Source organism: Lampetra fluviatilis, chromosome 7, assembly GCF_964198595.1.
Source record: "Lampetra fluviatilis chromosome 7, kcLamFluv1.1, whole genome shotgun sequence".
In the NCBI taxonomy this organism is placed as follows: Eukaryota; Metazoa; Chordata; class Hyperoartia; order Petromyzontiformes; family Petromyzontidae; genus Lampetra; species Lampetra fluviatilis.
Window position 1 is genome coordinate 1,868,062 of NC_136281.1, and position 20,941 is coordinate 1,889,002.

The 20,941-nt window shown below is 42.9% G+C and overlaps 1 protein-coding gene across 1 annotated transcript; it reads right to left on the reverse strand.

The window, feature by feature from the left end:
- Positions 1-689: 689 nt before the first annotated feature.
- Positions 690-10,321, reverse strand: NEURL2 (neuralized E3 ubiquitin protein ligase 2). Its single transcript, XM_078857904.1, has 7 exons — positions 10,129-10,321; positions 7,731-7,850; positions 6,890-7,061; positions 5,486-5,603; positions 3,132-3,216; positions 1,615-1,758; positions 690-802 (listed from the first exon to the last, which is right to left on the reverse strand). Exons 1-7 carry the CDS (start codon positions 10,319-10,321, stop codon positions 690-692), a joined length of 945 nt encoding a protein of 314 aa, XP_078714030.1.
- Positions 10,322-20,941: the final 10,620 nt, after the last annotated feature.

A 20,941-nucleotide genomic window follows, 5' to 3' on the forward strand; every position in this document is an offset into this window, starting at 1 on the left:
TATCACACACGCACTGGCCTTTAATCCACTGCTGGATGAGGGCTTCTTCACCCTGTGCAAGTCGTGGGGGCCATTTGGCCATACTTAAGCACATTGATCTCGTTACCTTTTTCGCGACATTAATTTCAACGAGTACCGGTAACGTCATCATCCCTCTCGCGACATTTTTTTGGCGGATAAGTGGAATTCATCGACACATTCATCTTGTTCGCGATGTGTTTTTTTTCGCAGATCAATTTAGTTCATCCTCGGCATCACCCCAGACAAAAGGATTTTCACTTTATTTTAAGTTTTATGTTACTGGAATGGTATTAATATCTGTGGCATCAAATAGGTACGAAAAACTGATAATATAATTGTCCCAGCAATAATTTAAACATCACTTTTATGGGTACTGAGATTGTAATTTTGGGGAGACCTTCATCCAGCAGTGGATTTATCATGGCTGATGATGATATTTTTTGTGCTCCACAAATTATCTCAGTAGAGGTAGTGGGGTTTTGTTACATGTTATTCAATAATTAGGTCTTCACACAAGTGGCTGGTCTGCGTTGAATATTTACAGCATGTATGTACAACATAAAAACTCAACGTGCTGGCGATATTTATAAAATACTCTTTAATTTGTACTAAAAGCACGAACATGTTCATAAATTACATTATATCTCACTTATGGTTGTTAAAATAGATCATTCCTGGCAATAGCACTGGAGTGCTGCGGGCAGACCCAGACGGGAGATTGCGAGTCTGTTCACGGTCAACTTTTGGATCATTCGTCGGCAGATGGTTTGCAGGGATGGAACTGGATTCACACAGACAAAGACACACACCACGGCCAGTCATGCGACAGTGCATGTGCAATTATCATGCTCTTAAGCTTGTACAGACTACAGGTTATTAAGTGCAAATATAAGTCCTTTATTTACTAAACATGAAGGGATTCTCAAACAAGCATACAAAATATTTGGAATATTGCTGCAAATATAAGAATACACTTTATTTAACTGTGCCAGTGTGTGTTTAACAGCTGAATGTTTATTACGTGATTTTATACCCAGCTGCTTGACTCTGCGGTCGGGACGGTTGACTCATAAACCACAGGGTTAAGGGTTCACATCCTGATCTGGAATCCACTTTTCCCACAGTCCCTCAATGGAATAGTTTTATACTGCCCATGAGATACATCTGCAGCCCTGAAATTGGTTGTTCATGCCACTACTGACAGATGGGCCTCCACTATTTTAAGCCTAATTATCCACGCTGGCCAAATGTCTTGCGAATGGTGGGAGTATCCACACTTTGTACCCATTTATACTGCTGCGAGGGGGAAACACAAAACCAGTTCAAATATCACTCGCTACTGACGTTGGTTATGGCGATACAACCCAAAAAGAAATGGGAGAATAATCAAATCATATTTCTTGAGGTTGTTTCATGGCGTTGAGTGGAGGCGAAGTGTTTAGCACTCTTCTTTAAGGACCCGTCGCCTTGAGTTCGAATCCTGGCCATGGGTAACACCAGCGGCGAGTGATCTGAACCATTCCCGGGAGCTGTACAGCACAAATGTAAGAACCTCCACGGTAGCATGAATGAATGTTGGTAGGGAGCACACACCGGCGTACTCCACGTGCAGGACTGTGACGGCGCGCGTGCAGCCAAACACGTCCACCACCGCGAAGATGGGGGTGTGTGTGGGGATCCCTCGCGCAAAGACGCCGAGATCACGGCCATTCACGAGCAGGTGCATGACGCCTTCCTCTAATGACAAGCACACAGAGAGAGCCCAGTGAAAAATATACGTGCAGTAGAAGTTCGCGTATCCAACCGTCAAATAAACGCTCTGGCCAATCAACCACCGACAGCCAGTGCAGAGCTTGTGCACGGTGCAACTGTAATATTCTACAGATGTTCACAAATCTGACCCTTTTAACATTTTAACCTTATGGCGGTACCCCGGAGTACCATCGTACCCCGGCTCTCATATGATGTCCGTGGTGCAGTCACTTTTAGTCTGTTGATGGTCGGCGATGCGGCAATCGACTCGTCTCGAGCTGTACGCGATGCACCACTACGGTGCGTACGCGAGTGTTCAGGGTTTCAGCGCAATCATCCTCGCTGCGTTTCGTCACTGAGAAGTAGCACTGATTTCGGATTGATTGGTACCCCAAGTCGCGGAGTTAAGTACACCCCTAGAAAAAATAGTGTCCCAGAAATAAAATATTTAATTGCCTCGGCCATTTTGTATTATTTGGTACCCCGGGGTACCGCCATAAGGATCATTTATCCCTCTATACGGTACCTCAGCACCGAGTGAATGAGATATGCGACTCTGGACTGTAACCTCTGTCCAAGTCGATTAAATAAGGATGTGTGTGAAATTTCTATTTGTTCGTAGCACTGTGATAATGTGTTCATATATATAGGTATTTTTGTCGATTCATGGACAGCATAGGGTAAACAACGTCAAAGATCATGATAGGTGGCAAGAGTTCTAGATAGAAACGTGAAAAATCAAGTTGTGATAGGTGGGATGTGTGCAGGATGGAGGAGAGCAGCTTTTCAAGATGAGGCGTTGGAGTGGTACCCAGTGGTACCATAGGAAAAGCTAAAGCTGGATGGTGGGGGTTATTGTAAGAGCAAACCTTTAAGGGCAGGTGTAGACTTTACGAGCACAGGATCTAGCAGAAGGAAACGATATTGGGGTATGGTGGCATCAACGGAATTTTGCTACAATGTCCTCTCGACAAAAAACAGATAAGTATATAGCTTGGGCATTGCTCGTGCACGTATGTCAATTGTATTCGTGACAATTGTCACACTTGGCATCTTACACTTCGTAGTGTTGACACGTGATTTGTGTAGACCTCGTGTCCATGGTAGACTGATGCATGGGGATTGACTGTCAAATGCCACATCCTGCTGCCCACAGAATAATTAGAACAGCAACAGTGTTTTGGAAAGGAGTTTTTATTTAGTTATGTTCAGGTAACCTTACCCCAAGTTTTGTCTTACTTGAGTCCAGTTTTTTCAGGTGGACATTTATTGATAGTTATGATTAAGGTGCCATGCGTACACTTGTGTTTGGTGTGTGTACATAACTTGTGTGTACATCAATAAGGTATGTCACTTACGCTCTTTGTCACCGTATCTTCCTTCCAATATTCGCCAGATCACGCCAATACGAGTCCCACGTGCTGTCGTTGACAAGATGTGAGTCTTCATGACAGGAAGAGTGGTGGAGAAGCGAAAGCGGAATGAGAGAAACAGGAAGGAAAATACTTTTTTTTATATAAAAAATACAATTTACAGAAACATGACGGTAAAATACTTTAAGTTCGTCATTTTGTAAAACATCACACATAACACCGGCCACCCCCTGCCAATAGTCTGACACTTCATTCCTGAAATGATCATTCATGCTTTCATTAATTTATTTGCTTGGATCAGGGCCACGCAACTGTCTGCCACAATGGTAGTTGTTATCAGATCAATCCAGTGCACCTCGTGTTTTAATCCCATTGCAAATGCACTGCATTTACGAACTGACCCTGGACTTGGCATCCCCAAAATTGACTCGGCCTAAAAAAACAGCCTTGTGTGTTGAGGTCATGTATATCAGGACTGGGGAGACAAAGATGGCTGGGGATGGTGCTGGCCACAATCACCCCTTAGTCTGGCTTTAATAACTTTACAACTGTGACTCATCACTCGTGATGCATACTCCAACAGTTGCACGGTTAAACAAAGTATCCTTGTCTGTGCGTGTCATTCTCTTCAACATGTTTTTCGATGCATTAATAATGCCACGCTTGTGTCCCCAAAACCGGTCTAGTTTGCCAAAGCATATTTGTGCCATGACATCATGATGCAAAGCTGAAAGCCAACATGGTGTGCCCAGCCCGCCGATCGTGTCCAAGTGCAAACCCCTCAGTGCCCACTTAAAAGTTTGCACGAAAACAAATAAGAATGAAGCAGAAAGGACAAGCTGCCAGTTTTTTGCCGTTTGGAAATGTCCAGTTCCAGCAGGTACAAGTTTCGCTAGACATGGAATGTACAAAATGCTCAATGATCATGGTAAAGAAACAGCTAAAAAGAAGACGATCCTGGGCATTCACGCGCAGGTGCATGACGCCTTCCTCTAAAGGCAGGCACAGAGAGAGCCCAGCGAAAAATTGCACGTAGAGAAGAACGTCACGTATCCAACCCATCATGTTATACATTTTTTTTTCAGCAGCAGAACGTGCTGGTGTCGTGTAAGCACACTCCTACACTGGCCTTGTTGCACATCGGTAATTGAACAGCTACCCTGTTGCTGGTGTAAATATTGGCCATGGTGGCTCAAATATAGTAACATGCTTTGTTATGTCCTCCCACGTGTGCAATTACTGCTCACAGTCGAGAACGTATAATTCAAATATTTGGTGTCAGCAATTGTGCTGTAGCAATCAGCTTCTTGTGTAAGCACAACTGTAAGCCACCAAATGTTGGTTTTGCATGAAGATGCAATTGTGTGCAGTAGTTAAAAAAAATGCTCTGTTAAGTTGTAAAACAATGTCACAACCGGTGTATAATTTAGGAACATTCGAGTCCGCTTAATCTTTTTTATTAGCACTATTTTGAACCTATATACGCAGACCTATCACACATACATATCCAGTATCGCACATATGACTTGAAACCTACGCATTTGGCACGATATATATTTATCGTGCGTGCCACGTTGTCCACTGGCAGCAGCCATCATCACATATTTCACAAGTGTGAAAATCACTGCTTTTTATCACTGATAAATTCCTATAGACGTGTGGGCATGTTATTCGATTTTCAGGTTTTGGATTACTTCATCGGATTGTGGATGAATCCGTAATATCTGAAAACATTATTTTAGATTATCTGAAAAGAAGTTCTTTGAGTTGATTAAAAATATTACTTCGCTTCCACGATGCTGTGTTTGCGTATTTTCCCAGCAAAACTAGTGTCACATGGCATCGGGTAACATCAATTTGTTACCAGTAACACAAAGCAAATATGTATCATTTTACGTCAATCACACCACATTTTTTTTTAAGTGTCAGAGCTGGAATAGGCCAAATTAAGTGAAGTTAACATGATGGATTGTGTGCAGTCATTGGTGACCACGCTGAGAATATCAACTTGCTGCACATGAGAATCCATTTTAATCACAGATGCTTGCTTGGATTCCAGCTCAGAATCTTACCAGTGCCAGCTTATGGCTCTTGACCCCTAAGTCACCCAGTCACCGCCCGATGCTGTACTCTAAGCATTACGTGCTCTGTGTATAGTCGTGTTGAATACAAGACTGAATGTGTTATGTGTTTAAACACAGACCTATGTGCCTACATTCGAGTGACCACATCCCAACATAGTTTACTCCGCAGCATCACTCTGTGCGTAGGAATAGTGTGGAATAATTGAGCGAGTGGTGTGTTTAAAAATATACTCGCGCTCCTGTGTAAAACGTCACCTTGAAAAGTGGATCCAATAAGTGGCTGTAGCGGCCCACTCTGCTCCGACCAACCAAGGAGTCCCTTACGATCACATGATTGCCAACCTTCACAATGTCTCCTTCTCCGTCACTCTCGCTGAAATTACACACAGCTTTATAAATAAACACTCCATTAACTCAGTACTAGTGCAGTCGTGTTGCAAAGCCACTGCTAGTTGAAAGCGGGTAGATGAAGCTGAGGAGCTTGCTCTGTGTTCCATGCCTCTGACCAGACATCAACAATAAATGTTGTCTCGTGCGCACCACGCAAGGCATGACCACAACATGGCATGGAGCATGCCGTGCCAATGGCCTGAAAAAAGAGTATAATTTTACATGGAAAAACATACTTTCGTCATAATTGTTTTGTTCATATTTTACCCATGATTTTCCAAAATAGCAAAATGTCATATAAAGCTATGACAGTGCTGCACATAGACTATCTTGTACAGTAATGCAGAACTACAAACTCACACGTTGGTGGCGGAAGATTCTAAGTAAGGGTCTGAGTAACTGTGCAGACTTCTTAAGCCGGCTGTACGGTATGCAACGTAGTAACCTACTAATACAGCGTCATGTACGTGCGTGTCTTGCCAGGCACGCTGCAGAGAAGCTCATGGAAACTCCAGTGTGGTTTCAGGTATGGGGGGTGGTGGCCCTGTGTGGACGCCGCATTTTTCTGTCTGCTACAGCAAAGGTGTGTATGGAGTTTTTTTTAACAGGAAATAAACTTCTGCTTTGTGAACCTGCTCAAGAGACACAACACGATCAAAGGGGTCAGGGCTTTGGGCATCTGCATCGATTCACCCATTAAAATCCATTATTGCGCTCACAATCAATGCACGAGCATCAATGAACATTACATTCGTGTGCATTACTCACGACCCGCACAGCGTGGGGAGGCATTCATCTAGCAGTGGATATAGAAAAGGGGCTGTACATGATGTAACATATATGTCACCCCCCCCCCCCACAGCCACTAGAGACACGAATGCAAGTGCTCCACAGTCAGCGGTTACAAAAAAAACAGTTATTGAATGGAATCAAAAACAATTAATCGGCCACAAGGGGGCGATTCGTTACAGGTGGATGAGGGTTACCACCTCCGAGGCACAAAAATATGAGGTCATATTATGGGAACAAAAATACCGTATCTTACAACAATTGTAAGTGTATCTTACAAGTGGGAAGAACTACATCCAAATGCATTGTCTTGACCAGTGCATGGTTATGCATGCGATTAACAAAAAGCAAGACTTTAACATCCGCAGCACACTTACAAATCACACCAGGACAGCTACCACGTCATTCGGACGTCCTGGCAAAAACCCCGACAGGTGGCAACGCCAGGGTGGATGATGTCGCTGTGCACAAGGTGGTTACCCTAGCAGTGCGTCTGCCTCTCTCTGCGCTCCCAGCCCCGTGCTGATGGGCACCACCCACGTGCCCCCCAGGGCCTCCATCTCGGGAGAGGCGTGCGGGGGGACGGGGATCGGCAGTGCGGGGCCGTGCATGCCGTGCCTGCTGTGGGTGCACTGCCGGGTGCCACTCTGCTCTGCTGAGCCGGAAGGGAGACACACACACACGGAGAGAGTAGTCACTGTGGTGGAGGGAGACGGTGCTAAACGAGCATTAAAATAGAATGAACGAAATGTAACGTTCATTCATGATCGGTTTATCTTGGGTTAGATCGTGTATGAGGTCAATTTGAGCTCTAACCTCCCACCATACGACAGGGCCCAACAAATCAAGTTGTCATGTGAACAAAGGTAGCTATTGATTTAGTTTTTCAGCAAACCGGTCCGTTGAAAAGCAAGTAAGATTTAGACAATTGCATACATTTCACTGGAGATTACACCCAGCTTCGTAAGGCGTTAAACAAGAGCTCAGATCTCACGTGGTCTTGCTGTAATTACAAATATAACGTTGACATAATGAAGTACTGCACCATGAATGCGGTGACCTACGTTACATTTCTGGTTAACATGAGTGGCAAGTCGGGTCGTCACCTATCCTGAATTACCCAGAATCACCCTCTTTTCGACGTAGTACCTCACACCAACATTTCATCACCAAGAGTGGACTTCATGTTTTACTGCGTTAGTCGACGTATGCTAAGAGAACGACGCAATGAAATCCACAGACTAAGACTTTCCGAATATTTTAGTTTGCCCTCAACGAGACTAAAATACAAACATATTGTCAGGAAATGAACACTGCTCACCTGAACCCACGGGACATCCCAGACCATCGCTTCCTCCGGGACACAAACGCGTGAGTCCCACGCGGAGGTGTCCACACCATCCCGTCTCCTTCTGAGACAACTCCACGAGAAACACGCGGCCTGCGTCACGGCACGCGGTGAACACACAGAGAACACGCGCACACACACAACGTCCCACAATCCCACACACACACCACGCGTCAAGAGCAGCATGCGGAATGGGGGCCGTCCATAAATGACGTCACGCGATTTTGGACGGTTTTTGACCCCCCCCCCCCAATCGTCACACGGCGTCACAAAAGTCAGACCCCCCCTCAAATATGACGTCACAAAGCTCTGCCCCCCCCCCCCCCCCCCAAATAAAACATGCTTCAAATCGCTTTAAACTATTGTTATTGTAGTGCGTATTTAATGTGGCGCTGCACTCTGATGTTGTAGGAGAAAACATTTATTAAAAAGTCTATTTAATTAAGTAGAACGTGTTGTCTATATTTATTTAGAGTTGCGCATTTTGATGTGACGTCACATTTCTCAAACTCCCCCCCCCACCCTCGTCACACATCGTCACGAATGTCCCCCCCCCCCAGGTGCGTGACGTCATTTATGGACGGCCCCATGCAGACAATGGGACATTCCGTAAACCAGGAATAAAAACTATGCATGGATTCTATAATGCGCGGATCTCATGATTTCCCCCCAACACGCGTTTATCCTCGAATAATCATGGCAGAAAGGCGCGCAGGAAGCAACATGTCCATGAGTCACGATGAGACCTCGTGGATCACTGCTAGCAAAGGATCTCCGCTAGAGGGAGCTCTCGAAATAGGTACATGGACTGTGCTTTAGCCGCAGACTCTTCCACGCTGAGGAGTTGTTGACATTCGTAAAATATAAAATATGGTTAAGTGCATCACCGTGGATAACAGGAGTTCCACTGGAATAAATCTGTAAACTCAAACAATAATATTACACTTCAACAATAATAACCATCATTTACAGTCCTTGAATGCAACCCTCTCCATGACCCCCCCCCTTCCAAAACTGTCAATGAAAACTCGAGGGGTCATGGGGGGCGGCAAGGGTCATGAGTTTGTGGGGGCTGGAAAATATTCCATGCCAAATGAAGCCCTGGTGATAACACTGTGGAACAAAAACAATTGTTGCTGGGTAGTGTATATTCCTAATTGCTTATGCCTCAAAAGTACAGAAAATGACTATTACATTATCCCCCACAAACTTTGCTTTTGTGACCAGGACAGAGATATTTAGAATCTTGATTTGATCTTGATTTGAAGCTATGGTGACGTTTCGATCGCAACACAAGCGGCCGTCATCAGGTGGGAAAGCGTGGTCTGCTGTTGAGGCAGACTGTTTTAAAAAGGTTTGAAATGGGTGTAGCCCAAGGGTCATAAAGAAGTGGCCGGGGCTAGTGATGTTAATGTGAAGTGTCTATGTTAATGTGAGAGATTAGCAGTTGTGTCGCATCATGCTAATCTCTCACATTAACATAGCCACTTCCGTGCCCTCGTCGAGGAGGCCGCTCTCCTATCTTACAGTTACATGCTAATTTATCACATTAACATCACTAGCCCCGGTCACTTCTTTATGACCCTTGGGCTACACTCATTTCAAACCTTTTAAAAACAGTCTGCCTCAGCAGCAGACCATGCTTTCTCACCTGATGACGGACGCTTGTGTTGCGCCCGAAACGTCGTGATTTATTTTATTTTATACCTACGTGACTTTACCAAAAGAACCAAAGAGTATGAAATTTCTGAAATTTACCTATTTTCAATGGGAAAACGTGTGCATTCGTGTCTTTCGTTCACATAAAGTCCTGGTCACAAAAGCAAAGTTTGTGGGTAATAATAGCCATTTTCTATCCTTTTTAGGCATAAGCAATGAAAAAAAAATTAACCCGTAAAAACAAAGTTTTTCACTCTAAATCCTCTGGCTTGAGATGGCTGCCACCTATGGGTCAGATTATTGTCTGCCAGCATTAAGCAATTGGTAATTAAATATTTTTTAAAAATTCCCTAAACAGTGTAAAATTTTGGAAAACAATTTTCACGAAAATTAATTGTCACGCACAACGAGTGTGGAAAATGCCAGCTCGATTGGATCACGGGAAGTGGGTTAAAAAAACGACCGAAAGCTTCGCATGGTCGTAAGCAAGCAAGCACGCAAGCACGCAAGCAAGCGAACTTAATATAAAGAATTTAAAAATAACACTTATTACCCAGGAATAAAAATTGTGTTACATAGTGTAATCATACTGGACGTCTGTGAGAAACTCCTGGACGTCTGCGAAAGAAGTGCTCATATGATTCCTCCAGTAAGAGACGTTCAGATCCTGATACAACTCCGTGGACTGCCCCTTCTCCACCCATCGACGCACCTGGGGGAAGAGGCTGAGCGCTCATGCAGACCGCGTCCCCGAAACTGCGGACACGTGTTGCGTGCGTCCGCGTAGAATCCATGTGCATATTCCCTCCGTGCACCACGTGGAACTTCTCATACGCAAAGTCTTCGCAGTCGTCTTCGTCGTCAACATCGCTGCTGCTGCCGCCAGTGATAGCACTGGTTGCCATTCAAAGTTGACTCGGGCTTTCAATAAATACACACTCCCTTTGCTTTGGCAGCTTGATGCGTGTGTGTTTATATATAACCCGGCGTCAAGTATATATAAAACACTGCATTCGTAAATGAACAACCAATACAGTGGTAGTAAGAGAGTATAGTGTGTGCGTTGTCACTGCAAATAACGTGCGAAAATCGTGGTGTATATATCCGTGCCACGCACACGCATCTACTACTACTACCGCCCTGCGTAGTGCAGCCAGCGCAATGCTGTCCCTTTAAGTTGTGTATATATAGCGAGCACACCACTTGCATGTGCCCTCTTTTGGAAGGCTAGTGATTGGCGGTAGCAGCTGTTATCTCGTGTGCGTGACCACGCGGATAATGATGGCTAGAGAGTATTTATGGAACACATTACACACATCACACACACACACCATTTCGCTACCCGGTTTTTTTGTATTGTGTCGAAGATGAAAACACGTGTTTTGTCTCGTGTTGTAAGTGTAATCTTTAAATCGTGTTTTTTTTCAAACAATTGTAGATATACTGCATTTCAAGGGTGCAGCGTACTACGTTGTTCAATACGTATGCAGTAAGAATAGCTTAATGCCAGAGTGCTGTACTTAGGACGTTGTAATAACATGATTTTGTTCATACATACTTTTTCAACTGCATCAGTGCGTTCAGGTTCGCTGTTGCGCTTCATAATGGTTCAGTTGAAGTCTAACACAAGCCTGCATCTTCTGCTATTAGTTGCTTTTCATTGTAGTCTTCCGAATGAAACGTATCTCTCCTACTTATCGCTCCATTCTCCCACAACCATGACCAAAATTCAGGCCAGTGTAGAGGCTACCTCCACACTATCTCAAGATCACAATTTTACAAAGGTCTCAAGATCACCAATGATTTGCAGAAAGCTACAAAGCTGGCTGTTGAAGATATAATTCAAACGATTAAGATAAGTAAGCAAAACTCAACACGTCCGACGATAAATGGGCTTGGGCAGGACAAGTCCCTACAAGTGATGACGGTCGATGGAGTGACAGAAAAATGAATAACAATGTGAATAGAGAGAGGACCTGCATCAACGAGACGGAGCGATGCACTTGCCTCGTGTGCAGGTGCACCTCTGAACCGTGAGAGATGGAGACAACTTGGAAAGGCCTTCATCCAACAGTGGATTGATCATGACTGATGATGATGATAATGGATGCATGCATCCATCGTGTGTGCATCCATCATCAATCCTGCGGTCTTTTAGCGCTCCAAAATTGCAAGACCGAGGCTTAACTTCAAGATGCCCATCCATGCCCGAGTGCCGTGGATCACGCACATAAGGAGCCTCATACCACGCTCGCACGACGACTTAAAAGTGAGCCCGGTCTGGTGTACGAACTGGTTAAGTTGGATCAGCCCGGAATCTCACAGCAGCTTTTCTCAAACAAGCCAGCACCAACAGGGTTGTTTCACCGGTTATGCTGGGCCACGTACCCGGGCCACCCTCACAACCTAATGCTAATAATAGGGGTTTCCCCCTTTTTCTGGCAACAAAACTGAAACCTTTTACAAGGAATCATGTGTACATTAACCAGAATATTTGTGGTCAAAATGCAAACAAAAAATACACTGATAATATATGCATTGTCCTTGAAACTGATTGGTCCACACCAGAGACGGCTTTCTTTTGAGCCTCGACCCAATTGGTGCTAGACCAGAGGACACCAAAAGGCGTACAGCTCAAAGACAATGAATGCACTATCAAAGTAATGAGGGCTCGGGGTAAGCATCTACATAATTAGACTTCCTTTGCCAGTATCAAAGTACTGTATAATATTATGGTTTTTCCCCTTTTTTCTGGCAACAAAACTGAAACCTGTTTACAACCTGATGCTGTTATAGGGTCAACACGGGATGGAGAAAGGTGTGCTCATTCCAGTTACAAAAGTAATATATTATTTTTTCATACAGCAGAACCTCATTTCAACCATACGTGTACTGTAAATCTTGTTTAAAATTATCACGAATGGTTCCCGGCAGCTGTGGAAGAATGGCAGGGATGGTGGGGGAAAGGGTGAGAGGAGGCTGAAGTCAAAGAACCACGTGGTGGATCTTTAAAGCATTCTCGTGGCAATACTGCGCTGATGCAGAGATGGCCCAGTATGGCTTGTTCGTCTGATTCATAGCCGTGGAAAGGCATCATCAGTGTATATTTAGTTACGTATAAACCAATGCAAGATCAGCAAACTACGCACAGGAAATAACCAAAACTCACGTCTCGTTCTTGGTGGGCAACATCACCCGGTCTTAATTGCCTTTACTTCATGCGAATATCTCAGACATGGACCCTTATATCCATGCCGTTAAGACATAGATCACTGGATTTCTCATACGTGGGGAAATGTCAACTCGGCTTATTCGAATCAAGATGTAGTTGAGTAACTTACCGTTATTTACAACAACAACAACAAAACTGTTTGTTTTGTAATATCCAACGGTCAGCACTAATGAAGACGTTGGAACGGCTGTCACTGTTGCAGGTAGTTGCTGTTTAATGTGCACCAGGCAGCCACTCGAGGCGCCACATTCACCACATACCCACAATGGCAACACGCAGCTCATGTCTGTTGTTGTTCACAATGACATCGGGACCCCGAATCGTGGTCGTCGATTTCCCGTGGCGTCATTCGCGGAACGAGCGTGGGGCAGGGAGGCAGGCAGGCGAGGTGCCTTTGGCCCCACCTGGTGGCCAAAGCTACGAGTTGGGGCCCCCTTGACAATCTCCGTGAGATATGTTTTCAACAACAGTGTAAACGATTGTGAGTGTTGTGGATTTGCTCTCGAACACACCGGTGTGCTGTACTAGTAACGAATTGGCATGTTCTGTTTACGTGACAAACCTTACTAATTGGCTGTGTCGGGTGGTGGCGGGTTTAACGACACATTTATATATTTACGCGATCTAACCCAAAACAAACCTGTATTATTGGTCGCGAAAGCCGACGTGTTAAACAGTGTAAATTAACACGAACTAATTTAAAACGCGGTTCACATGTATTTATATAGCCGAGGTGCCACCGTGCGAGACAACTAAAATATTAGGGCCACCACCTGAGCTGATAATGCAGTCACTACGCCACTGGGTGCAGTGAAAACTGAACATGAAAAATATACTTTCTCGGGGTGTATAGATATCCTCCAAAATAATGAGATAAGCTGTAATGATAAAATAATAATCATTGATACAGTGATTATAATCGACCAGAAATGGCAGTGCCGTACAGTATAATAAATCATAGCCTCATCATGTGTCCCACCAATCTCAGATGCATTTATTTACATGTAAACACTCCTGATACACCGAGTCTAGAGTGCAAGCGGAGGGTGACACGTGCGGGTTAGAGAATGTACGTGCGTAGGTTAACAACATCATTCAAGCATAAGGATTGCAAAGTATGGCTTGGTTAGGAGTACGTCGTGGCTACATTAAGGGATGGATGATGGTGAAGAATAATAATGGAGTGGCAGCCAAGGAATGGAACTCGTCTTGGTGGAGCGATGGAGTAACTGACATTGAATCAGTTCAGGTGCTAGGTGGTGATCGTGATAGCAGTGGAATAACCATGGCCGATGATAACGATGATATTTTGGGCACCACGGTGGCTAGGAGATGTGAACTACCTCGCCTGGTATACAAGAGGTCATGGGTTCGATCCCGACTCTGACGCCTGCTGTATATTTGGTGGCGTGGATTTGTCTCCAGGTCGTCCGGGTTTTCCCCTCCACATTTAGAATCAACATCACGCGTTTAGAGTAGTTGGCTGCTATATATTTCCACATGATGATGATGATGATAGCTTAACGAAGGTTACGCTATCATTTGTGGCCAGGCCGCTTCTGAACAAGAACTATATAACTCAGTGGGCCTTACCTGGCAAAATTAAAGGGTTTCAATGATGGATGGATGATGATGGACGATGATGATGGATGATGATGTTGATGGAAGATGATTGATGATGTTGATGGAAGATGATGGATAATGATGGATAATGATGGATGATCGATGATGATGGATGATCGATGATGATCGATGATGATCAATGATTATGATGACGAATGATGATGGATAATGATGGATGATGATGGATGATGATGGATGATGAATGATGATCTATGATGATCGATGATGGAAGATGATGATCAATGATGATGATTGAAGATAATTATGATGTTGAATGATGATGGACGATGATCAATAATGATGATCAATGAGTATGATGATGGAAGATGATGATAATGATGAATGATGATCAATGATTATAATCAATGATTATGATCATGGAAGGTGATGATCAATGATGATGATGGAAGATAATTATGATGATGAATGATGATGGACGATGATCAATAATGATGATCAATGAGTATGATGATGGAAGATGATGATAATGATGAATGATGATCAATGATTATAATCAATGATTATGATCATGGAAGGTGATGATCAATGATGATGATGGAAGATAATTATGATGATGAATGATGATCAATGATGATCAATGATTATGATGATGGATGATGATGGAAGATGATGATGGATGATTATGATGATGGCAGATGATGGATGATGATGACTCGAGTTATGGGCGGGGCTTCGCCGTGGCGTAGTGTGGCCCGATCATTGGTCGCGCGTTTCGCGGGAGTTTTGCGGTCAGAGAAACGTTGCAGGTAAAGTAATCGTCGTTGTAAATGTATGTTTCTGTGTGTTTAAGGAGGTATTTTATTTCGTGTTAAACCCTGGAGCGGTGGATATTAACGTGAATTGTGCCGTGGTGACTGCTACACCACCCGTTGACATCAAAAACTCCATTAGCTCAGTAAACAATCCCTTGTTCGTGAGCTTTATATAACTGTAACGATTTAGACCGTTTAACCACCTTGTATATACATAAAACGTGTAGTAAACTTCACCCAAAGCTGCTTATGCATGAGCATTGCCAACCAAATGATCGTCAATTCTCGACTGCTGGATGAGGCCCAACTCTCCAAGCAAGCCGTGCCCACGTTGCTTGTTGCTCGTGGCCCTCAGTTGACCATACTTCACCACTCCTGGCTCACTCCGTGCTTGTTTAGTGGCAGTAGCGGGGAGCAGTCGTCGTGGGAGCATAGACGGTAGAGTACAACGGGAAGTATTGGTGGCCGTGCCCACACAAGACTGTTGTGTTGCAGGCTTAGGGCTTTTGAAACGATGCAAACACTGCGGGCTGACACTTTAAATGACCGTAAAACAATGAAACGCATTCCGTATATATATGTTGTGATAAAGATATCGGCATTGGATACGTATCTAGCTGTGGATAGAGCTGGTTGTGTACTGTAGCTTGTAGACCTAAGTGCAGGGTTTTGGTAGTACTGTACATGTTGTTTATGTCATTTATTGTGAAAATTCCGTCAGTTTCTATGATCACTGTTTCACTGCTTTCATGGCTTTATTTTGGTGATTTCGAAAAGTTTTTTTTTGGTCATGTTTGTTTGTTGTAGTACAGAGTTAGACTGATGGCCTTAATCTAAGTTTTCTTGTGGTTGTTGTTGTTGTTTGACTTGCATCCCACTGGGATTTTTGCACACAGCGTTGGTGTACGGTGCTTTTTCTGCAATATTTTGCTGTCTTGGATCTTCTGTTCGCACTTAGTCACATAGTCACGTTAAGATGTTTTCTTGTTCATGTCTTTTTTGTTGCGGTTGCACCCAATTCAAGAGCCGAATGGTTCACAGGGCTCTACCTAATAAATGAACTTGAACCTGTACACACCTAAGTGTTTGCGGTGTCTATAGGCCCGGGTATATGTACACTTAACGCCTTAAGTTGGTGTGGTGTGTGCGCTTCGTTAGAGGGCCCACCTCACGATGTTGTTCATGGCCCATTTTGGGGTTGGAGATGCCACCAGAAGTAACCTCGATTGTGTGACTGGCTGTGTGTTTGTGTAAGTTAGACGTGAGCTCAGCTCTTAACGTGCGTGACAGATATTTGAAGGAGTCACGTTGCTTATCTGTTGTGTTTTTGTCCACAGCGAATGATGGTACAAAGCGTTGTGCAGGATTAAGCTGCCTCTCATACGCTGCTCAACAATTGTACAACAATTCCTATATAACATGTCCTTGTTTGGGCAGTGTTATTGACGAATGTGTGAAATGTTTGTTACTTATGCACGCTGCCAATGCAATATCACCGTTTTCTTTGCTTCATATTCACATTATATGTATTTGTCCTAATTTTCGTTCATCTGTCTGCCCATGGTAATGGTCCGTACAGGCAGTAACGCAAACGCATAGCTAAACAACGCACCACTGGAAATGTTGCCACATGAATGGTCCCTTAAAAAGGGACACACACACCCTGATTGTGTGTGGGTCTCTAATGAAAATTATTGGCAAACGTGTTTCGGGTCTTGAAAATAGAGTACTTTTGAACGAACGATATTTTATTTTTGTGTGTATTCAAGTTTGCAGGAGCCATGGTAACTGTTGTGATGAATTGTGAATTTACCATTTGTGAAATGTATGTTATTCCAGGTGTCTAATGGACCCTTTATGAGCAGTTTCTAAATCGGCAAACATGTCTGGTTTGTCAAAAGAAAGTAAAATTGCCAAGAGACACAATCCAGTGGAGAGCATCCGCCGGAAGATTAACACCATCAACTTGCGAGAGCATGGAAGCAATCCCATCACACACATCCCCAAGTACCAGTCTCGCAACTATGAATGCCAAGGAGGTATTTGTATTCACATATGCAGATATCTTATACGGTTTATCAAAACTAATGAAAATGTACATTTTATTTTGGTTTGTTTCATAGAGTTTTCTTGTCAGACAGGAATCTTGTTCCCAGTTATTTTTGGCACTTAAATTGTCATTGTAAAGTTTCTTCTTTTAGAACCAAATTCGTGGCCAGCTCTTGGCCATAGTGTAAGATTGTATTTTGTGTTTAGTGCATTTATAACATCCACAACTGTAAGAAGCTCCATGGGTTTATTTTCATTATAATTGTGCTCACGGTTACTGCACTTTTTGTATTCCAGGCAGTGTACGGCGAAACTTGGAGTCTCTGCTGAGAATGCAGGGCACACCAGTCATCAGTCCAAATTACACCCAACGCCATAATTACCAACGTTATCACAGGAATGATGAGTCACATCCAACAGGCGACCTCATAGTCTTCTCCAGTCCAAATGTCCCGGTGGAGACAAACACCAGTTCCAGGCGAATTGATGGTGCAATGCACGTCATGGACAGCAAAATGGTACAGCTACCAAAAAGGCAAGGTTGTTCTACACCAGTAGTGGAAGAAGAAGACAAGGACACGGCAGCTGTTGACAGGCCCGCTGTGTGCCAGCTCTCGCACTCAGTAAAGTCGTCGACGGTGCGTAGTCTTTGTGAGGGAATGCTGAGGCCTGAGCCAGAGCATCTGGTGGAGGCCTGCAGCCCAGTTGTCAGCCTCGATGGTTCGTATTTTTCTTCTGAAAATCCTGCCAAATCAGGTCAGATTTACAGCCTGTTTTATGCAAGTCACATACCACAACTTGTGGATATTTTTTTTCTGCAATTTATTGTTTTATTGCCACTTAATTACAAACATTTGTTTTAAGGCATTGTTAAATATTTAGATTATAATGGACTGTATATTCAATGCTTATATCACTGTTAGTTCAGTCGCTTTAATGTGTTTAATACTGTATGTATATATAGGGTTGCGTGTTGGTGTGTACCTATCATGAAAACTTTCCTCAGTGTTCAAACAAAGCATGTTCAAATGTTTATATGAAGCAAACTAAAAACATCACTAAGTTATTTCAGAAAGGATTGTTTTCTCAATATATTATCACTCATCTGCAGCATGGGCTTCCTTGAGAGTTTATTGAACAGTGGACGTATTACTCCTGATACCATACAGTGGCTGTTGTGCGTTGACTTCCCATGTTTCCATTATGTAGTCTTAAATTGATACATATTTTCCATGTTTACATTCTTTACATTTTAAACAATAGTATATATTTGAAAAACTAATGGGAAACTTCATGTCAAGTGTATTTAAATGTCCCAGTGGTTTCAAAGCATCACATAAAATTTCGTCCCCCATACATGTCAGTCAATATCCAATTTCTCTTTTAATTGAATGGATCGTTGTGCAACATTAGCCCGTCTATTATATTCACAGTGTAATACCTATTATAAAGTTCATTTTAATAATAACACTGGTGGTTTTTTGTTTGTGTTTGCAGAGAATTTGGATGGATCGTCTGAAGTTAGTGTGCTCTCAAGTGAAATTGGCTTCATTTCGGAGGAGAATCTCTTGAATACCATCTTCAAGACTTGTGACACAGAGAGTACTGGTATGACGCAAGTGTAGTTCTGTTGGTGGATATTTAACAGTGTTATAGAATCATGTTAGATTGGTTGTGTCGGTCCTGTGGTGTTGGAGCTTGCACTGAAATCACAATGCAGAAATACTATGTTTCATTCTAAGGATGACTTAAATGATACTTTATCAGTGTTGTCTCAATCAGAAGGAGAATATTTATTTATACTGGAGGAATTCGAAGAGCTATAAAGCTCTTTTTCACAGATGTCCAGTCGGGGCGGGTAATACTGAAAGAGAACATTTAAGCCGAAGGGGAAAATTAATGTAAGTGTCCAGGAGAGAAATACTCTATGAAGAATATAGGAGAAGACAGAAGGAGGGAATGCATATGAAGAAGACGGATGGAATGTAGATTTAAGAGAAGAAATGCGAGTCAGGCATTTCAGACAGACAAATGAAAGAATGTAGAATATTAAAAAAAAAATGATGAAAGTTACTTGACTTGTGTGAATAAGTGGACATGCTATGCTTTGTTGCATGTGCTCTTGACGATTCCATGACATATAACTATCGTATTATTTTCCCTGCAATGTTCCATTAGGTCATGTTTCGGTGGCAAAAATAATTGAGTTTGTGCAGCTCACAATAAGCTGTGGTTCAGAGGACAGTGGGCTGCAAGAGCTTCACACCATGCTTGACCCGGAGAGAAGAGACCTATCCATTGACATGGACACCTATCAGGCGATAATGTGCGAGTGGATTGAACACTGTCGCAAAAAGTACGATTTTTTTGTCTTAACACATGGAACAGTAAAATGTTTTCACAATTGAAAAAAACTCGTACTCTTAGCAAATATAGGTGGTGAGGTTTTACTTGTCCAAACTCTTGATGCCCACAGTATTGTGTGGCAAAAGCTTTAGAAAAGAAATGCAGCCTTGCTCGGAAGGCAACACTTGAAGTTGTTTGCATAAGTAATAATTATGAACAATGAAAGCCATAAAAAATACAAGAGTTAACAAGTATTGTTATTAATAGCTTTGTAAGAATGATGAAACAACAATATTTTTACATTGTGAGTGCACACATATGTGGAATTTGGAAGTTAATTTAGTCTTTCAAACATCTCTGTTACAGAGCGGATGATGTGGAGACGCAGGATGAGCTGAAACCTGTGGATGTCCCAGAATCTGTCTTGGCTGAGCCCAGTAAGTGAAGGTCCAGTCTTTGGAGTTATGATATCTATAATAACCATATTTTTTATATGCAGATTACATAAAAATATGTCTAACATGATTCAAAGTGGCTTCCTACTCAAAGTGCTGATGTTCATTGGCATCACTGAGCTACCAATGTAAATTCCACATTTCTGTGGTGGGGCCAGTATCTCTAAAGGATTATGCTGTTGACTTCCTACACAGCGGTGCATAGTTTATCTACTCTGGATAATTTATCTACCCTGAAGGAATGATGGGCCAAGTCAACCCCTGACATGATTATTTTGCGATTTTATGATATTTGAATCAAGCATTCTGCCCACACACCTCCCAGCTGGATGCAATACTATGTGTATGTTTTTAAACACTGTAAATAGGTCTTTATCATCTCATGTTTGTGTATGTGTAATTCCATTTCGTGATCTTCAATACATGATTGTGAGAACAAAAAATGTTACGTATTTTTTGTGAGAGGCACAAATATGACACGTTTTTTCTTTGCAGGCCAGAAAGCCAGCATGCTGAGTATAACGGTGGGAAGTCTAGAGGCTCTGGGTGGGGATATTTCCCGCATGGATTTGTAAGTGAGACTGCAGTGCTTGAGATTGAATGGCAGGCAAAATATGATTTCATAAAAACACACATGAATCTGATGACTGATTGGCTCAGATATTTAATGCACATGACGGACGCTGTGGCAGTGCTGCAGATATCCTTGATTTGAGCGCTGGGGTGGCCACCCATGCGGAAATATGTCCCAGCATGTTTAATGCTCACAAGCTAGTCATCAGCAACAGACCGCAGTATAATATATTGGGTTATACTCTGTTGTACAATTGCATAGTGCTAGTCGAAGCAAGTCAAAACTCCACACAGTATAATTCTGATTCTCTTTTTTTTTACACAAAACATCTTGAGCTGCCCATGAGATTCAATTTGAATTGGCCGCGTGCTGTTTTAATAGCAAGAAATAATCATGTGGTGTTCTCTGTTGATTATCAGCATCTTTATCTGCCATTTGTTTATAAACCACCGTTTGTGTGTATTATTACTCTT